This window comes from Puma concolor, chromosome B4 (genome assembly GCF_028749965.1).
Source record: "Puma concolor isolate L17-30 chromosome B4, mPumCon1.1.hap2, whole genome shotgun sequence".
Taxonomy (NCBI): Eukaryota; Metazoa; Chordata; class Mammalia; order Carnivora; family Felidae; genus Puma; species Puma concolor.
In genome coordinates, this window is record NC_141673.1 from 70,665,704 (window position 1) to 70,686,287 (window position 20,584).

Sequence of the window (20,584 nt, forward strand, 5' to 3'; positions counted from 1 at the left end):
TCAGCACATAGCAAGTGCTCAGTTATATATTTGTTGAATTAATTAAAGTGAATAGGAAACTGAAGGCAATCCTTAGCCCCGGAATGGGCACTTAGGGAGAAATCCAAGCTTGAAATGGGAGAGACACTAGCTTGGAGGGATTAGATTTAAGGCTCCTAAAAATGGATACATTGAGAGTGGCAATTTTATAGCTTCTGGTAAGGTGAAATCCAGAGATTAGTTTAGTCAGTAAGTGAATCTTCTGTACTTTATCCAGGGATAGTATCAGCATTTAGTGAATGTATTGTAGAGAAATTTACAATATTGTAAATTTTGTAAAAATTTACAAATTTTTGGGAAAAACTCCAAGAGGGAGAAAGATGGGGAGGGTATGAGGATGAGTAGGAGGTGGGAGTGGTATCTAGTCTGGTAAACGGGACAAGTCCAGTAGCCCCCACAATTCAAAGTCAGGCAGGCATCATTTGATGGATCTAGCATTCTGACACACTTTAGCAGATTCATCCATTCCAGAGGCACAGCAGAGAGAATCGGCAAGTTCCTGGCAAAACACCAGAACTTGAGATTGGTGTGCAGGGCAGAGCTGAGAGTTCTAGGTTGGGAAAGTGAAGCAGAAGTTCAGCCTTGTAGCTGGGGCCAATGTAGTGGGGCTGGGAAATGATTATTTTAGAGGCTGCACAAATTTTCAGAGCTCTTTGTTTTTTTAATCCCTGAGAAAAATAACTTAATTCTTGATCCCCACTTCTGATTTTCTGGCATCATTATAACTGGCCCAGAAACTGAGGGGAGGCAGATACGGGGCCTGGGGAGACAAGGGCAGGAGTTGACATGGGGCTAGTGTCTGAAACTGTGGATTGAGAAACTGACTATTCTGTGCTCTGTGTCCTTTTGTACCTTATAATGCTGTGTTCTTTGTTGCAGTGAAAATGATAATAGTAAAAAAAAAAAAATGTAGCACAATTTTGATAGGGTGATTAATCATGGCAACTGATATTTTTGTGTCTTGTTATTCTAAAATAATTTGATTATTATAATTAAAGAAGGATAAAGCAGAACAAACTCCCAAAATTGATGTCTCAGGTCAAATTGGCCTATTAGGTGGAAGATGAAATTGTGCATTTCAGCATTTCAGCTCTGCATAATTGATGGGGCACTACATCCTATCTCTTTGGCTATTCAGCAAAGATTCTGTTAGAATCTGCTTGTGCAATCTGAGGTTGTAGAATGTATAACCATAACATTTTATATAAATGTGTAAAACTGTATGTTATAGATCCCTATTCCTTATTCTTGCCGATTAATAGGTGTCAGTCAACTATTAAAGATATATAGTAGAGATCTCACCTTGATCCTGTTAGTTTTCTTTTCTTTCTTCTTTTTTCTTTTTAAGTTTCTTTCTTTTTAAGTTTATTTATTTTGAGAGAGACAGAGACAGCGTGAGTGGGGGAGGGGCAGAGAGAAAAGGGAGAGAGAGACTCCCAAGCAGGCTCCACCCTGCCAGCACAGAGCCCAATGTGGGGCTCGAGCTCACGAAACCACAGGTCATGACCAAACCAAAAGTTGGGTGCTTAACTGACTGAGCCACCCAGGCGCCCCTTCTTTCTTTTTACACTAATAATTTGACTAAAGCCAAGCCAGAACATCAGCACACATGTGGATAAAAAGATAGCCAGATTTTTTGAAGGGACATATATATTTTTTTTCTCTCTTATCCTTCTCAGGGACTGAATGAATCTGATCAGACCTCAAAGAAATTAAAGGAATAACTTGTGATTCAGTTTTCACTTAAAAAATTAGCATATGTACATTTTTCTTTTGCACTTATAGTTACTCTCTTAATACATATGAATACTTTATGAAGAGTAATTATATTTGCACTTAAGATATATATATAGATATATATATATATTTGCACTTAAGATATACACACACACACACACACACACACACACACACACATACACACTCTATATAGGATACTCTATATAGGATAATTTACAAGAGGGAAAAATGATGTAGTTCATGAATTTATACAGTTTAATGCTAAGATGAGTAAGTTGTTAATTTAAGCAATACTTCATACACTGATAACGTGTCAGTATATGAAGGTGCATTTGAACCTTTGATGTACTGCTAAGAGTAAGCCCAGTGAAAAAAGCCCAGTGAAAACTCAAGTTTTTTTCTTTTTTTAAAAAGACATTCATACATTTTATTTATTCAAGGTTTTAATTGCTCTAGTCAAAGCAAAATCATAAAAGCATAAAAGCAAAAGCATAAAAGTTTCATAAAGTATGATAGTCCATGAGTCTAATTTTACTTACGTATTTAAGACATTGGCTTTGATATTAGCGGACGAATTGTGCACATTCAGTTTGGGTTCAATTTGATAATACATTTCATTCAGATTGGTTTAAATAAAGATCTAGCAAATTACTGATTCTTAAGTCTGCTACATATATTCAAATGATGTTATTGAGACTGCTATCTACAGATAATGAGGCAGTCTTAACACAGGAATACAGCCAGTCTATTAAGGTTGTAGATGACATTGTCATCTACATTGCCATCACTGTCGTTGTCATCATCCCTGTTATTTACTTAACATTTCTACCCATTTAATCTTAGTCTTGAGCAGTATTCCAGTTGGGAGTAGAGATCATAAAGAGGGATATTGTTTAGCTCATTTATCCTCTTAATTTTTCTGGTAACAAAGCAGTTGGTAATTTCACTGGTGAGGTTCTAAGGAACTGCTTCACGCAAGCCAAAAGCATTAATCTGATTACATACTCAAGTGCTGATTTTAATTTTAATCTACAACAAAGATTATAACAGTGAACTAAACCAGAATACCCGTGTAGTTAATTACTACTGCTGTCTCTGAAGGAAAATGTACCTGGGAAGCCGAATTATTATCAGAAAGTTGCTTGTTAACCTAGACCCAAAACAAAATGGAATACTCTAAATAACTTGTATTATATGTGTTATGTATAAAATTTTAATACTGTAATTTTAAGCTCAAAATTACAGACATTTTATTGTTTGTCACCCTCCTACATCCTGATGAAATTTTGTTGCACTTCATTAATGAAAATTCCCACAGATGAGTCATAAATGATTTGCTTAAAGTAAACCATTTAGTTGCTAACTCCAGGAGTAGAACCTGCTATTTGTTTTTGTTTCTTTGGATGGTGCTGAAGCTTATGTTTTAAATCTGATTGTATTCACATTTGTATGTTTTTATGTGGTTGGATATTCACAGCATTAAGCTAACAAATAATTTTGTAAATAATACATGAGGATATATATGCTTATTGTGCATTGAATCAAATTATAATTAGCTGTTGATTTGAAAGAAACTTTTGAGATGGATTTGGGATTTACCTCACTAAATTTTATTCTCAAGTAAAATGTAGAAGAGGACGTTGGCTTTCCAAGAGTATGCACTATACTAACCTAGTAATGTAAAGGGCATATAGATCTCTGAAGGGTGAGGATGGGCATCATTAGATGGGGGTTTGCCCCATTAAAAACTTGTGGGTACTCACAACATTTTGCCCAATAGTTTTTTAAGGAGAATTGTTTCAAAATTGTCTTTTAAAAAAGGTTTTGGTGTGGCGCGTGGGTGACTCAGTTGGTTAAGTGTCCGACTCTTGATTTCAGCCCAGGCCATGATCTCATGGTTCATGAGATTGACCCCCATGTCAGTGCATTTGGGATTCCCTTTCTCCCTACCTCTCTGCCCCTCCAACTCTCTCTCTCAAAGTAAATAAATAAACATTTGTTTAAAAAAAACTTTTGGTTTTGATTAAAAGTACAGTTTCTATCTCAGTAGTTTAGATTCTCTAAAGATTATATATAGTTTTGTAGATTGGTGTAGCCTAAATGAATCTGAAGATCAAGAAAAAACGTATTTATCTTCAGAATATATTTTTATAAAAGTTAACTTAATATGATAGTTTATTTACTCTCCAGAGTGTGCATCACCATCATGTTAGTAGGACACTATCGTGTAATAATAAGAAGCGTGTTGGCTTGGGTTGAGATCCCAGCTCTGCCACTTGAATTTGGTGGGTTTGTTCATTTATCCTATCCTAATTGCTTTTGATAGTTCTGTTAGAGGAGGTGAGGAGAGGAGGTGACCTCCAATTGACCCTTGAGCTGGCCCTGGGCAATTGGAGGCTCCTTACCTCATCCCCTTCCTTGAAATGTACCCTCTGCCCTCCGCCCTCCATTCCCACAGTGGCAGTCATTTTCAGGGATGCGGCCATGAGAGAGCAGTGTGTTGTTGAGACCATCTGGATTGGTATAAACTGAGTGAATCCAGTTAAGGCTTCTATATAAATTTATGATTTTTGCACGCAGATGTAGAGATCTGTGCGTCTTGCGGCTGCCCAGGGCAAGCCTCTAAGTTCCCTTGCTTTATTAAAACTGCCCCCTCCCAATCTGGAATGGCCTGCCTCTTTGTTCTGTTTCTCCTTGCCCTTTATGTTCAGAGCTTGCTTCAGATATCACTGGGGAAGCGTCTGAGGTTCGAACCAACAAGTTTCTAATATAGTGAATTCACAGAAAATGAGCTCCGATTTTGAGCCATGTATGGTGATGATGGTGAGTTACTTGGCTTTTCTGTGCCTCCCTTTCCTCATCTGTAATTTCTATTACTTTGGAGCAATAATCCCATTTATTCAATGTTGCTCTGAGGCTTACATGAGATTATTCATGTTTAAGGACTTTGCAAACTGCATATATAGTGTTAATCAAATATTAATGGCTTTTAAAGTTGTAACCATTACTTTGCCTTGCAAGTTTGCAGTATAAAGGCATGAATATATTGAAGGGAGAGTAAGAGCGATGGATAGGAACTATACTAATAGTTCTGACTTCGTATATTTCTAACCTGAATTCAGAAGATAACAGCCTTTCATAGTCAGAGACTGAAGAAAAAAGTAATTTGGTGAGTTTTGGCACATTCTAAGTCAACCATCTTATGCTGGAGATTAGACTGTTTTTATAATTGAATTTGTACTTTGTATTTGTATTAGTCTGGTTATGTGGGGGAAAATCAATTTAGGTTCTATACACTGCAGATGGGATAGAGACCTGTCAGTGGCAGAGACTCGTGCGATTCATGATGGCAATTGTAGTAATGCAGTTTAAGTGCAAAAGAAGAAAATAATTCTTGCCGGTTTGTTATTGGTAGATGGACAAATCCCTTCTCTTTACTTTTGCTAACACACTAAAAATACTGAAAGAAGCTCCAGTCTGACTCTCTTTTTCAGTAAGTACCCATGTTTGCCATCACATACATTGTTCCATTAATCTACAGTCTGTTTTTTTAAATGTTTATTTATTTCTTTTGAGAGAGAGAGAGAGCAGGGGAGGGGCAGAGAGAGAAAGAGAGAAAATCTTCAGCAGGTTCCATGCTCAGCATGGAGCCTGACTTGGGGCTCCATCTTATGACCCTACGATCATGACCTGAGCTGAAATCAAGAGTTGGACTCTCAACCTGCTGAGCCACCCAGGTGCGCCTACAGTCTTATTTTTGAAATAAACCAGTTTCTCTCTCTCTCCTGTATCCCCCTAACTGTGATGTATATGGGGAATCCATAGCACATGGTGGAAATCCCTAGAAATGGTTACTACATCCACACAGGAATGCATCACTCCACTCTGGTAGTCCCATGACAAAAAAATGAATATTTTGATGTAATTGCTTCAGAACTACTTCATTACTTATTAATAACTGCTTTAAAATGCCATGAATTGTTTCTTATAGTGGGATTTTTTGGGCTCTGTACACAATAAAAATGGAAAACATTGAAACAGAGTTTTGTTTTAAACCCAAGCAGTTCTCCAATTAAAAAGATTTACTCTAGCATGGGTGTGTTGATAAGTTTTTCTGTGGGGCTTTGTAGTAGTGTTTAAAGGCCACTTTTATCAGCCTGTTTTTTGTTTTTGTTTTTGTTTTTTTTTCCTGAAGAGGCAATTCAAATGATCTCTGTCAGCCCTTCATTGAAAATAAATTCAATTTACATTGATTTTTGTTCGTAAATGAATGATCACTCATTGTTTTGCAGAAATAGAGAGTGGTAGGCAGGATTTTATCTTAAGAATAATTTGATTGCCAAAAACATTTATACCAATTTTGAAATGTGGAAACTGATCATTTATGGCAGAGTTGGGGATGCTTAGAATGAAAGTAAGCTCAGAAATCACCACAAAGGTATCATGGCTGTTGGTAGTTTTGGCTGATTCCACAGTCTCACTGCTTGGAAGAGTAATAATGATAAGTATCATAATCCTAATGGCCAACACATGGTGTTTACTACATGCCAGGCATAGCTAATAATCTGCATAGCTGGCATTGAAATCTTATTCTTCTGGGCTCCAAGTTCATTCTGATAGCCACCACACTTCATTTTTCTATGTTTGGTTCCTTAGCAGGAGGCCTTGTTGAGACGTTGCTTCACACATACCTATATTGAGTTATTAATTCTAAAATTAACTCTTACATGATGGTTTCTTTGACTTGATTTTCCGGTGAAGACTCGAACTGGGTCTATATGAATAACTGTGGGAACTCAGAAGTCTCTCTGAACATTGTATAATCCTTTAGATGAAAATGGAAGGTAGGAATGTTAATTTTACAAATTGAGAAACAGAAATGCAAATGAGGAATGTGACCTTTCTTAAAATCACTACTAAGCTAGTCACTTAAAGAACTAAAAATGTTATCTTATATCATTACTTTTTTTCTGGATTATTTTCTATGTTGGTGCTCTCTTATTTGCATGTATATTTGTGAGTGGCAGTTAAGCGTGGATAAAGCATGCCATGTTCAGGAGGCAGTATGATTTAGTGGAAAGAACACTGGACCAGAAATTTTCATCCCCATAATGCCTCTGGCATTATCACCTCTGTGGGTGAATCACAGGATTGTTCCTTGGCTTGTTTTACTCATTGAAAAAGGACGTAGTAATGGTTGTTCCTGTCTAGTTTCCAGAGCTTTGTGAGAACAAAATGGAATATGGGTTCAAAGGGTAAAATATATCATTATACATTTTTGAAGGATAAATGTTGTATAGTAGCAGCTGTGCAACATTATATATGTGTATGCAACAGATTTAGTTTTGAAAAATTTTTATTCTGAGAGAGTGACTGAGGGAGGGGCAGAGAGAGAGAGACAGAGACAGAGAGAGACAGAGAGACAGAGAGACAGAATCCCAAACAGACTGTGCCATCAACACAGAGCTGGATGAGGGGCTCATAAACAATGAGATCACGAATCCTAAATCAAGAGTAAGATGCTTAACCTACTGAGCTACTCAGGCACCCCCAGATTTAGTTTTTCTGTGTTCCATCCTTCATACCCTCATTCTTGTGTTTCCTATGATTTACTCAGGCACACCTATTATTTTAGATACTATATTCTGATGACTTCTAACTCTATATTGCCAACCTTGACCTCTCTCATGAGATCAAGTTCTATAGTGCCCACCTCCTATTGGACACTTCCACATATGTGTCCCAACCATTTCTTTTTTTAAAATTTTTTTTTTTTTTCAACGTTTATTTATTTTTGGGACAGAGAGAGACAGAGCATGAACGGGGGAGGGGCAGAGAGAGAGGGAGACACAGAATCAGAAACAGGCTCCAGGCTCTGAGCCATCAGCCCAGAGCCTGACGCGGGGCTCGAACTCACGGATGGCGAGATCGTGACCTGGCTGAAGTCGGACGCTTAACCGACTGCGCCACCCAGGCGCCCCCTGTCCCAACCATTTCTAAAAGTGAAATCCCATCATTCTGCTACTGCATTTCCTTTCATCTAGTCTCTCAAGCTAGAAACTTTAGATTCAATTAACTTCAGTTTTCTCTCTTTCTTTTGCCTTTTGCATGTGTTTTATCACTGACCCAGTTCTTCTGTTTTCTAAAACTCTCTTGAATTCTTCCTCTTCTATTTATTCTGATGCTTTTCAGAGAGTTCAGACTCCCATCAAGTCCTTCCTGGACTCAAGCATGATGAATATGTGAAAACATGTTCTTAAGGGCAACAATAGATTTAAGTAATATTAGGATGAGGTCAGGGTTGATGAGAGATGGTGTTCTGTCAACAGCTAAAAATTATGATGCAATCATGATTTATATACTTCCTTTAAGTTCTCTCTGTCACAATCCAGAAACTTAAAAATATTCACCTGTGTCTTGGGCCCCTGGGTTGGCGTTGCCAGGTCAGTAGACCATCCTGAGGCCATAGTAAGTCAGGTCAGGTTCTCTCCCTCCCACTGCCTTCCATATTGCCCCTCTGCATAACACGGGTGGGAATTTCATGCAAGCCCATTTTAAAATCTCTCTGTAATGAACTTGGTTAATCTAGATGGAAGAAAAAACAAAACCCAATATTATTTCTCCTGTCACTATAGCATGAGCTGAATGGAGCTTCTGCTGGCCATGTTTGTGCTGGAGGGGCCCTCCTTCCAGTAAGTCATTCTGCCCTCACAGAGGGAGCAAGATGGAAGATAATGAACTGGGAGGAGAAGTTGCACAGGATGGTTTGGTTTGGGAAAGGAAGTGTAGGGATGTCAATATGTGATGTTTAAAATATGTGAAATCTAACAAAAAAGTCAATGATCATCTGAGTTGTGAGAGTTTCTTAAGAGTTCTCCCTGCGTTCAACTTTTTTCTTTCTTCAAATAACTTTCTGTGTGGCCACCAGAGAAAAATTTCCAAAGTATAGACTGATCAATTAAAAAAAATGTTTCTTTCATCTATAGATTCCTTCACCATGTTTTCAACCAGGGTGTCTTACATTTTTATTAATGATACTCAAATGTAATCCATTCTTTTAGATCCTTCTATTCCTCTTAAGGTCAATCTTTACATATCATTTCATCTGAAAACAAAATAAAGAAAACTCTCACAAATAAGACAACCTGTCAACTCTCCCCACAAATCTGACTCCAAAAGCAGGAGAGGATAATATAGAGATTAGTGAAGGTTTTCTATGCATACCAAATGACAAAACTTCCTAAAAACCCTCATTAAGAATCTCTTTTTTAAAAGTTTCACCTTGTAAGGCAGCTGTGGTGCATTTCTAAATTCTTTTCTCTCACTGGATGAGCTCAAGCTCTCCACACCACATCTTTGGATCTCTCTCTCTCTCTGGGTTTCATCTTCCTTTCTGTATTCAGTGTAGTCCTTTCTCTGCTTCTCTCATTTGCATCCCCATCTGTCATCCTACTAGGCAAGACAAAGGGTGCTGCTGAAGCTCTACCTGGTTGAAAGAGGAGGAAGCATAATAAATATTTATAATTTGATTTTAATTTGCTTTTATCTATCAAATTAAGATGAAGTGATGAAGTTTGGGAATGATTTACTTGTGACTAGAGTGGATAAAAAGTTAACACTAGATGAATTATTCTCATGGAATTTCATTTGGTATGCCTCCTTGAGGAAGTGGAAAGTTTTGGAGCTAGGAGGAATTGTATGGAATCCCCTCCACAGCCAATCTTATCCCTGATTGAGCTTGAGGGGAAACTATTATGTTGACCATGGCAGAAATTGCAGATTATTGTTCTACTTTTGAATTGTGAATATTCGATGGGACTGAGGAAGTTGCTTTTTTGAAGCAAGAAATTTATTTTTCCTAAAACTTTGAGCAAAAATCCCTTTTACACCTTCCTGCGGGTTCCCAAGCTCTTCCTATGACTGGAATGCTTTTCTTTCTCTTTTCTACCTGGTGATCTCCAGATCAAGTGTCGTCTGTTTTATGAGATTTTTCCCTCCACATGATGTTGGCTACTTTTACATCTGTGATCCGTCCACACTTGGTACCTACCTGTATGACAGCATTTCTTTCATTGTACTGGGATCATTTGTCTCGTCCACTACTTTGTGGGTATCTTGAAGGCTTCTCCATGTCTGTCCATTCCCAGTGATGGGCACAGATCATGTGGGTACATTTTTATTCCACAAATTTGTGGGGCTAGGATGGTATGGAATTTTAGATTAATCCTATAAACTCTTTCACTGAAGTTGTGGTTCTCAACAAGATTTCTGCTACACTGCTGCTGAGGAAATGCTTGGAAATGTGTGGGAAAGCTTTGGGTTGTCACAGTGATTGGGGGTTGGGTGCCACTGGCATTCACTGGGCCAGAACCAGGGGTGTTAAATATTCTGCAAAGCATGGGACAGTTTTGCACAAGGATGGGTTTTTCTTTCTAAATGCCAGTAGTTTTTCCATTGAGATCTACTTGCTTAGTAGTTACCTAGACTACCTACTCTAAAGTAAGTAAGTCTAGTTACTTAGTCTACCTAGTCTAAAGCATAGAAACAAGGAGGATGATTTGAGAACAACATAAACTGTATTTCTGGCTCCCATCAACCCTTTGCACACACTATGAATAGGAGAGCCTTATGCTCAGTTAGCAGATGGCTTGAATAATGGTTTTTTCCTACCCACTAAATCCATTTCTATCTGTATTGCCCCCATAGCCTCTAGGTCCCACTCCCTGGGTCTTGGAGTGCAGGACTAAACCAGGTAGAAGTGTAGGGTAAAAGTTTCTGCTCTCCCACGCATACTTTCCTTGGGTAGGCTTTCTCTAAGTCTGGAGAAGAGGACATTGGAATTAAGTTCTATGTATTTCTTTCGACAGCATGGTAAGACAATTTGATCTTAATGTTTCATCCATTGCGCAGAAGGCTGAGAGTGACTAATTTCAATGATCTTTTAAAAAATCTATTTATAGCATGCCTTCTGGCTAAGGATATCAATGTGGAAGGTGGCACATAGATTTAAATCCAGTTTTCTGTCATGAGGCGTCAGAAAAGCTAAATGGCTCTAACATGGTCTTTTAGGTTCTAGTCTATGAAGTACATCTTTTTGCTCACTGTTGACACTGATGTGGCTGTGGTATCCAGAATATAGGGTATGTGTAAGGAGAAAACTTGGGAGTACACTTCTTCAAGCAGAATCCTTTGATTCTTTGCCCCAGAGGTGACATTTTTGAAAAAGAATTCCTGAGGGGCGCCTGGGTGGCTCAGTCGGTTAAGCGTCAGACTTCGGCTCAGGTCACGATCTCACGGTCCGTGAGTTCGAGCCCCGTGTCGGGCTCTGGGCTAATGGCTCAGAGCCTGGAGCCTGCTTCTGATTCTGTGTCTCCCTCTCTCTCTGCCCCTCCGCCCGTTCATGCTCTGTCTCTCTCTGTCTCAAAAATAAATAAAAAAAAAACGTTAAAAAAAAATTAAAAAAAAAAAAAAGAAAAAGAATTCCTGAAACACGAGTCCAGTAATTGGTTTACTGTCCTGTGTTATATGTAACAAAAAGTTTTTTTAAAAAATATTTATTTATTTATTTAGACAGAGATAGAGAGTGAGTTGGGGAGGGACAGAGAAAGAGGGAGACAGAGAATCCCAAGCAGGCTCTGCGCTGTCAGCACAGAGCCTCGGGGCTTGAACTCATGAGCCATGGGATCGTGACATGAGCTAAAACCAAGAGTAGGATGCTTGACCGACTGAGCCACCCAGGTGTCCCTGTAGCAAAAAATCTTGTTGAAGGAGTCTGAAACTTGGTATTCATCAATTATTACTTGATAATGTTTTTTGAAAGATGTTTCATGGAAAGGATACTTTATAAAACCAAATTCTAATCTATTTAATGTATGTTTCTTTTTTTAGATACTCCCAGAAGTATAAAAGCATCCACTGCTACAGCTGAACAGTTTTTTCAGAAGCTGAGAAATAAACATGAATTTACTGTTTTAGTGACTCTGAAACAGACCCACTTGAATTCTGGAGTTATTCTCTCCATTCACCACTTGGATCACAGGTGAGTGTGGCTGCTGGTTTTTTTGTGTTTTCATTATATATGGTTAAATGAAGACATTCAAAAGAAGTAAACAAAATCAAGATATCCAATATACAAGATTGGAATAAAACAGCTAGAATAATTTTGCTACATTATGCAAAATCACAAACACAAGTAATTGAAATCAGCCTAGATGCAAAAGAAGCTAGCTGGTGCTTTTGATGTTGCTAAAAGCACACAGAAATCACTGTTCCTGAGACACGCTTATTAATGACTAAATTCCTCATGAGATATCTTCCTCAATGTTAAGGCTAAACATACTTCTTTGTAATTTGTGAATAGTTAGCCACAAAAATACTATATTTAGTTTCTTTAGGAAGTTGCCTAGGTTTAAGTTTAATAAGTCATAATTTTCATCACTGACAGATAACTTCTTTCTTGATGCATCTCTTAGACTGCAGCAGTCACAGCTGTATTCTTGCATGTGTTTTGAATCAAAATTCTGTCTAGTATCTCCCAGTCTCTCACATGTGTGGAAGCATGATTAGGGGAGAGCTGGTGGGAGTAATGGGGAGGAGGGGGTGGGAGGAAGGAGAAACTCATTCATGACGCTTGGCATATGCATAGATTGTTACTGAATAACACCAAACAGCTCTAAATGATCCCTTGAGTGAAAGAATTACCACAGTTCTGACAATGTAAGTTCCTTTGTGTTCCCATTTTGAATACTTACTCCATGACTTACTACCTATGGACCTTGAGCAAGTCACATGGCCTTTCTGTGCTGCAATTTCCTCACCTGTGGGGAGAGTAATAGTACCTATTTCATGGGTGGTTGTGAAGATTAATAAGTGTTTGAAATATATACATGGTTTTTATGATCTTGTTAAGGTGTGGGGAGAAACCTCTTTTCTTGGTTTCTCTTACCAGGGATGAGGTAGCCTGGGACTTTGAAAATCTTTATGAAATACTAAAGGGCAAACAGAAGCACATATACGTGGTGAACAAGATACAGCAAGTTGACATAGAGAGCAAGGTTCCTGATCACACTCTACCTGGATTATTCTCAAGGCATCAAGGCCCCTCATTATTCCATCTATAGCCCGAGAGGGTTGGCATAACCCCTTACTTGGGTTTCTTTCCTCCCAGGTCCTGGCCTGTGTTTGACAGGAGGATGCCATGATAACATTTATCTGGTAATTGGCTTAGGATCTTCAAGGCAGAGCAAGAAAGGGACAGGTCCCATTTCCAAGGGTTCACTAGGGCTTTTCCCGTTGGTCTGTTTCTGGTCCCAGGGACAGGACTGGTCTTCAAGTGATTGATATCAGACCTCCTTGCTTACATTACAGTACTGTGACTTAGCCCATCTCAGTTGGGCTTTAGGCAACATGATTCACATAAAATAAAGGAATGTTGTTCCTTTACAGAGCAGCTTGTCTTATTGCTGATGACTTCTGCTTGCTAAAAGAAATTTCCCCTGTGTTTTGGGCACTAGATTTTTCTGCCCTGTAACTCCCCACCCCCCACCCCATTGGTAGAGACATGGAACTCGTCCAGCCTTCTTCCAGATGGCGTATCCTTACATCCATGATGGTCACTGCAGCCTCCCATCTTACCCTTCTTGTCTCAGGGCTAACCAGCGCTGGGTACTCCATCTGCTCCTCTTTAGACTTAATTGACAGCAATTCTTGAGGTCTACTGCCCTCATCTATATGCATCCCAGATGGGCAATGTTTTTGTTGGTCCCTGGAGTTGAATATAATGAATAACTCTACAAACGTTTGACCAGCACAGACTTCTTGTAATCTCTATACTTTCAATCTAACACTTACTAAGATAGTATGGAAAAAAAAGGTTTTTTTAGCATCTTAAACAATAAGTATATGGACCACCGAAATACCCGACCATCATCAGGTAGATTCTTGGTGAAGGACCTGAGGAAGGATAACTTGTCATCAGGCAGATTTTTTTTTCTTACTTTTCCTGTGAAGTAGATTTGCGAAAACATGTAGGAATTTTTATTGAGTTATTTCAATGAAAGATAATATTTGTTTTTTTTAATTAATATGGCAATATATTTTCATTGTAGAAAATTTGAAAAGCAGACAATTGTAAAGAAATAGAAAAACTCATACAAATCATTTTACCAAAAGGAGACCAATGTTTAAAATTTGCCATATTTTAACCCAGTTCTTTTGTCTGTGCATGTAGATATGCCATATTTTATTTGATCTGCTCCTCACTTTGGATATTTAACTCATTTCCTTTTTTAACTTTAATAATAACACCATGATGAACATATTTATACATAAATTTTTGTGCTCAGCTCTTGTGCTTTCCAGTTATACTTGTTGAATTTAATATTAATTCTGTAATTCCTTGTTTTACTTACTCATTCTTCATATCATCTACAAATTTGAGATATGGTGTATCAAATATATTTGAGATATGGTGTATCTTTCTAGGATATAAAAGATCATTTAGGTTTGCAAGGCTCTTTTTATTTGTTTATTTATTAAAGTCTTACGTGTGCCAGGCGCTGTGAATTAGCTCGTTTTGTCATCAGGACTGGGCAGTGGTTAAGTGTGCGGGTCTAGAGATGGGCTCTGTGAATTCCAGGCATAGCAATAGCACTGATTGGCCTTGTGACCTTGTGGAAATTACTTAACTCTTCTGTACCTCAGGTTCTTCATCTGTAAATCCATATAAAGTGCTTGAGAACCTAGAGAAAAAAATTCCACAAAGTGCCATAATCATACAAAGTCACTATTCTCATTCATATTTTACAGTTAAGAAAAACAAACCCAGGGGCGCCTGGGTGGCTCAGTGGGTTAAGTGTCCAGCTTGGTTTCGGCTCAGGTCCTGATCCCACGGTTCCTGGGACAGAGCCCCATGATGGGCTGTGCACTGGCAGCGTGGAGCCTGCTTCGGATTCTCTCTCTTCTCCTGTCTTTGCCCCTTCCCTACTCGTGCCCACACATGGGATTTCTCTCTCTCAAAGTAAATAAAATTAACTTTTGTTGGAAAAAAAAAGGGGGGAAACAAACCCAGAGAGCTTACGTTGTTGAAGTTTCCCAAGAGTAAGTGAGGGCAGGGTTTAAACTCAGGTAATCTGATTCCAGAGCCAGCCGGCTTAACCTCAGTGCCCTGCCAGCCCTCAGGGTCTAGTGTTAGACTTCCTTCTCTTCTGCCCATTCCCCCCCTTCCCCCCTCCCATAGCACCACTTAGCTAGTTAGTGACAGAATCAGGACCCAAATCCACTTACTCTGATTCTTGAATGTGGTGTTTTCACCAGTATACTGTGATATCTCCTAACCTTTTAGCACCCTGACAGATCTTGTGTTATGGTGTGTGTTTTGTTTTTTTTCTGTGGGGTTGCTGAAGTTCTTTCTTTCCTTAGTCTTAATCTGACTCCTATTTTTAGTTTCATCGTATCATGAACACTTACGTATTTATTCTTTGATTTGCTTCACAAAAAATTTAGCGTGGTTTATAGGGCTATCTACAGGACAACAAATAAGAATACAATGAAATATGAAAATCAGGGCAAAGGAAAAATAGAAACCCAGTTGGATGATTAAGATAATGCAATTGTTTTTAGTTCTGAGACCAGAGACATATTTCTCCTATGCCCTTTTATGCAAGATGTAATGAGTGTCTTTAGAGAAATGAATCCAGAGGGCTTCATATCAGGTGGTGGCATCATGCTGTAAAGCACTGAGGGAAAAGCAAAGCTACAGAGATGCCAGGAACTTGCATCAACGTGTGAAGGTGTTTGAAACAGTACTGTACCTTCAGAGGCCCTTGGTAGTATGCACGAAAGTTCTGTACAGCCAAATTTTCCTGCTCAAAATTCCAATAGTGCCTCTGACGTGAAACTCTAATAAAAGGCCATGTCCTTAAGGCAATATTCCATATAAATTGCTTTTCTCATGAGAATAATACTGAATTCAAGTTAGACTTCTCTCAGAAATACTTGAATTGTAGCTATTCTTTGTTGACACTTCAGTGAGAATTAAGTGTTGAGCAGCAATAGCAATTAAGTTGGAGGAAAGACTGACATTTTATGTAAAAACCGAGGAGCCTGACAAGGACACACCTGAATGGAAGATGCCCGTTTCCTCCTGAAGTAGGCAGTTCTCAAGAGCAGGGCCAAGCTTTTCCTCAGGAAGTAGTGTGGGTTCTATGCTCACATATTGATGAATGGATCCTACTGAAGGTGGAAATTTTAATTATGCTACAAATTTTAAATATTATGATAGTTATAGTAAATTTTACAAATTAAGAAAATTACAAAGAAGGAAGTCAAAATCATCTGTAACTTTACCACCTGGGGATAGTTTCTACTAATATTTTCAGTTATAAATGTCTACTTAGGGGTAGAGATATAATATTTAAAAAACTGATTCATACTGTACATGTTTTACAAGTTACTTTTTAAAATTTAGCAAAATATCTTGACAATTTTCCCATGTCAACAAATATTCACTTGTAGTCTATTTTTTAATGCCCAAGGATTATTCCATCATCGGATACAAATTAAAATAGAGATAATCAAATTCTTACATATGAAAAAATCCAAGCAAAATGTCCAAAAAGTGTTTAAGTGTGTTCAGTGTAATTGCCTGAGGTTCTTCCACTTAGAAGAACTAGTTTGCAAAATATGTGTCTGGATAAAGTGAATGAACTTTTGTGCTCCACTGGTTGGTTAGCTATAAACCAGATCAATGTTGAAAAATGCCTGTCACAGTGAATAGTTGATCCTTTCACTGGCAGTGATTAGGAGCAGGTCCCCCTTTCCATTAGGTCCTTCCTAGTTCATGGAAGAGCTCTTCTGCACCCTGAGGGAAGCTAACTCCCTAGATGCATTTGGGGTTGGTCGGGGGAGGTCACGGTGCTTCATCTAAGCATATGTTCTTGCCTGCCAGATGGAAAGCTCAAGAGCAAGAACTTGAGTTATTTCTCGGAATTAGGCTTTGTGAGTTAGCCCACTGGAGGGTGCCTACTACAGACCAGTTACTAAATAAACATTAATATTACTGTCAGCGATGATGTGAAACAACTTCTTCTTCCCTTATGTTAGTCCCTGACTCCAATCTTATCGCTGTTTGGGCTCATCTAAGTGAGAACCTGGCTCCCTGCCGTACAGCCTGCTCTGATGCCAAATTAAGTAGGAAGAAGTCCCTAAGAAATAGAAACTGTGGGAACGGCAGCTCCGGCACTGGTTGAGATGAAGGAAAGTGGAGTGTCAATGCCGAGCGCGGTGACCAGTCTGCTTATCACCTGTATGTCACCCCCTTCCTTTCCCTCTTCTTGTCCAAATCCTCTGTTCTCATCCCCATAAGCTTTTACTGACCTTTCCAGTTTACATTAATTCTGTTCTGCATTTGCCTCCAATGCAATTTTTAAATTTGTGCCACTCTTTTTTGGGCTTATATCGTTATGTGTTTCATATATATGCATATGTATTAATTGCATATCAGAGGTTAAAAATGTCATTTGCTGCCTTTGATCACAATTGTAACAAATGTTTAGTGAGGATTTTTTAATTTAAGTTGTAATTGTTTTTTTGAATTGGTAATATACCTCCTGGTTTAAAATTTAAAATGCACAGCAGGGTATAGAGAAGAAAAAGTCTACCTCTGTCCCTATCTCCAGACACCTACTTTCTACCCCTGGGGGCAACTACTATTATAATTAAAGACATTTTGAAAATAAGGAAGATGTAAAAAAGAAAATTCAGCTTAGCCAATCAGTGTTGTGCTGGAGTGGGTTCAGACTGGCTTACAGGAGTTGAAGATTTGTGAGCGAGCAGACATTAATTACTGTGAAGCTGGAAGGAGGCCACAATGTGAGTGTTTATGGCGTGGAAATCAGCAAATGCTACAAAGCAAGGCTTTCTTCCTTTGAATGTATTTTTCTAGGTAAATATTAGTGTTTTCAACAAGTCTTAACTTTTTTCAGATTTCTCTTCTATCTTTCTTATACGAGTGGATAAATGAACCAATATGTTAGAATTATTTCTTTAGAGAACAGAAAGCCAATTGTTAAACATTTACAAGGACCACTACTTTATAGTCCTGACATCTAGAGATAACCACCCTGACACTTTGGGATGCAGCTTTCTGATCCTCTGCCCAGGTGTACTTGTGTGCTTGTATAAAATTATGCGTAGTTTATAACAGTTCCTAATTAGGTCTTTCTTTCTTTCTTTCTTCCTTCCTTCTTTCTTTCTTTCTTTCTTTCTTTCTTTCTTTCTTTCTTTCTTTCTTTCTTTCTTTCTTTCTTTCTTTCTTTCTTTTTTTCTTTCTTTCCTGTTAAAGGATTGTGCATTATACTTGTAAGCCCCATTTGATGTACCATGCTGTCACTGAGTTACATGCTAAATAAATATTTGATGGATGAGGACATGAGTGAAAGATCAAGAGAAAGATCATCAGGAGTGCAGCAGGAATCATCAATAACATCACAGAGTTTTAATCAGTCTAGGGCAAAGGATCTGGGGAATGTTGGAATTGCTATATTGATGCAGGGTACCTAAAGTATTCTGAAATGTCATTAGCTCTAGTGTGAGAATTTCACTAACTGGCAGTCACTGCTTCGAAACAGCTATAAGTCAAGTTCTTGGAGAATAGCGACACCTGTAATGAGCTATACAGAAACATCTCAGCCACTGCGTTAAGGCTGGAAACCTAATCACACAACTTTGTTAGTTTGGACATCTGAGACTAATAGACATACTCTGGATTCTGAGGAATCTGAAGTGAGCAAACAGAAAGACAGAAGTAGGAAAGACAGACATCACAACATCTTAGAACTGGGAGAGGGCTTAAGTCAAACCTTGGTACTGAAACACAGCTTCAAACAGAGTGACATAATTAGGAAACTGTGGAGAACCTCAATGGCAGTGTCCTGGTGTTCTGTGAGTAAAGTCTTGGCCTCCTGAGATTTCAATGGGGTTTCAAATAGTGTTTTTCAAGCAGGGGCTAATATTAAAAATTAGGCCGCAAACTTTTTGTGAGTGCAGTGTGAAAAGCTGGTAGGCTCTTCAGCCATTTCTGGGTATATTTAGCGAATATCAGCATTACCTAAAAACAACAGACAATGATGTATGACACTTAATGTCTGAAAGAATTAAGACATTCAGGCAGATCAAAGAATTCTCTCATCATTATGGTTTTCTGGCTATTGCATTTTCAAAGGAAAAAAAATAAAGAATAGAGAAATAATTCCAAGATAACTAATTCACTTAGCTGTTTATGCAGGAGATTTAGAAGAGAGATATGAAAACAGTAAAGGCTCATTGAAAAGCAAAGTGAATTTAAAAGTTAAAATAAATGAGAAAATTTCCCCAAGTTGTGAAAGGACTCTCTTCTTTTCTTCCATGTTTTACAAAGGTGTAGTTTCTTCAGGATAAATAAAATTATTTTGTTATTCCTTGGTATAGATTAAGTACACTCGTCTACATTATGTTCTGTAATTTATAATACTTCTTTATTTAAGATAGTCTTGGGCTTTAGATATATAAATTAGGCTTTTATAACATTGGGTCATTATCAGGAATTTTCTTCATATCCAAACAGTATTTGTGCTTCTAACTGTGAATGCTTTGCAAATAGCATACATAGGAAGAATTTGTGGCAATAGCTTTGCAAATAAATACAAAACTGTCTTGTAGTTTTCATCATCTTCTATATTAATGAACGTAAGGTGAAATAAATGAGATTTTTTTCTACTCTCTTAGTATTAATTATTATACATTCTGGATGAGTAAGAATGTATTTATGTATGAGGCTGATAAAATGTATCTTCATATTTGTGAGTGCTTGTCATGTATTAAGCCATTTCTCTTTCTTGACATTACTAAGTAAAAATTAAACTTGCTGGCAATATTTGCTTGGCTTAATGGTTCTGAACTAAAAGATGACTGTTTATCATGGATAAAATTAACAGACTGGCATAACAGCTACTACACTCTACTTTTTCGTTGCACACTGCTTACTAAATATTGTTAAAGAGAACAAGTTTGTAAGTTAAAATTTCAAACCTCGAGTTCTTCATAATTAACAAAACAACTGTGTATTTGATTATCTTAAAGTATATTTCTATATCATTATTTATCTCTAATACAATTACACCTTTAATATGTATTTTAATACCCTCTTATTATTAGGAAAGTTACAGTGTATATTCGAATGTGGTTAAGCATGCCTATGTCATTACCAAGTAGGCATGGTGAGCTGCTCATCAAAGAAAGGGAATTAAAGTTAAGACAGCAAGCAAGGGGATTTCTTGAATTCTTGTATGTACCAAATTTGCACATAGGTGAAGTGATGGAAAGAAGTACACATTTTAATATACAGAGGTTATTTCCTGGAGCACAATCCTCCCTTTCATGCTGGAATAGTGGGGCCCCATTTTCCTTCCTGTTAGCATGCCAGTGTTTCTGCAGGGCTGAGGAGTGAATCAATCGGCTGTTGCTGCTGCTGTGGCCACCACCATGGACTAGCCAATCTCTATCCATTCCCATCACACATTTCAGGTACTTCTCTCCTTAGGCAGAGATGCAGAGGACCAGGGGTATTTGTAACCCTCCATCCTATTTGGCCTTGTCTGGTTATCAGGCCCCAAATATCGTAGACCAATATAAGAAGACCCTTCTGCTTCATCCATCTCATAGCCTCTTTGCATCTACCCTTTAGTCCAGATGTTGGACTACCAGTGACTTGGCTGTTGTGTAGGCAAATGTTATTGAGGATCAAGCCTCCCATGTTTTAGGAAATCGA

At 38.1% G+C, this 20,584-nt stretch overlaps 1 protein-coding gene across 4 annotated transcripts in view; it reads left to right on the plus strand.

The window, feature by feature from the left end:
• Positions 1–20,584, plus strand: part of NELL2 (neural EGFL like 2) — a 400,719-nt gene that overhangs the window by 100,186 nt on the left and 279,949 nt on the right. For all 4 annotated transcript variants that reach the window (XM_086713602.1, XM_025930858.2, XM_086713604.1 and 1 more), the window contains one exon: positions 11,668–11,818. In XM_086713602.1, coding sequence (XP_086569728.1) covers positions 11,668–11,818 — 151 coding nt within the window. The remainder of the gene's footprint in view (positions 1–11,667; positions 11,819–20,584) is intronic.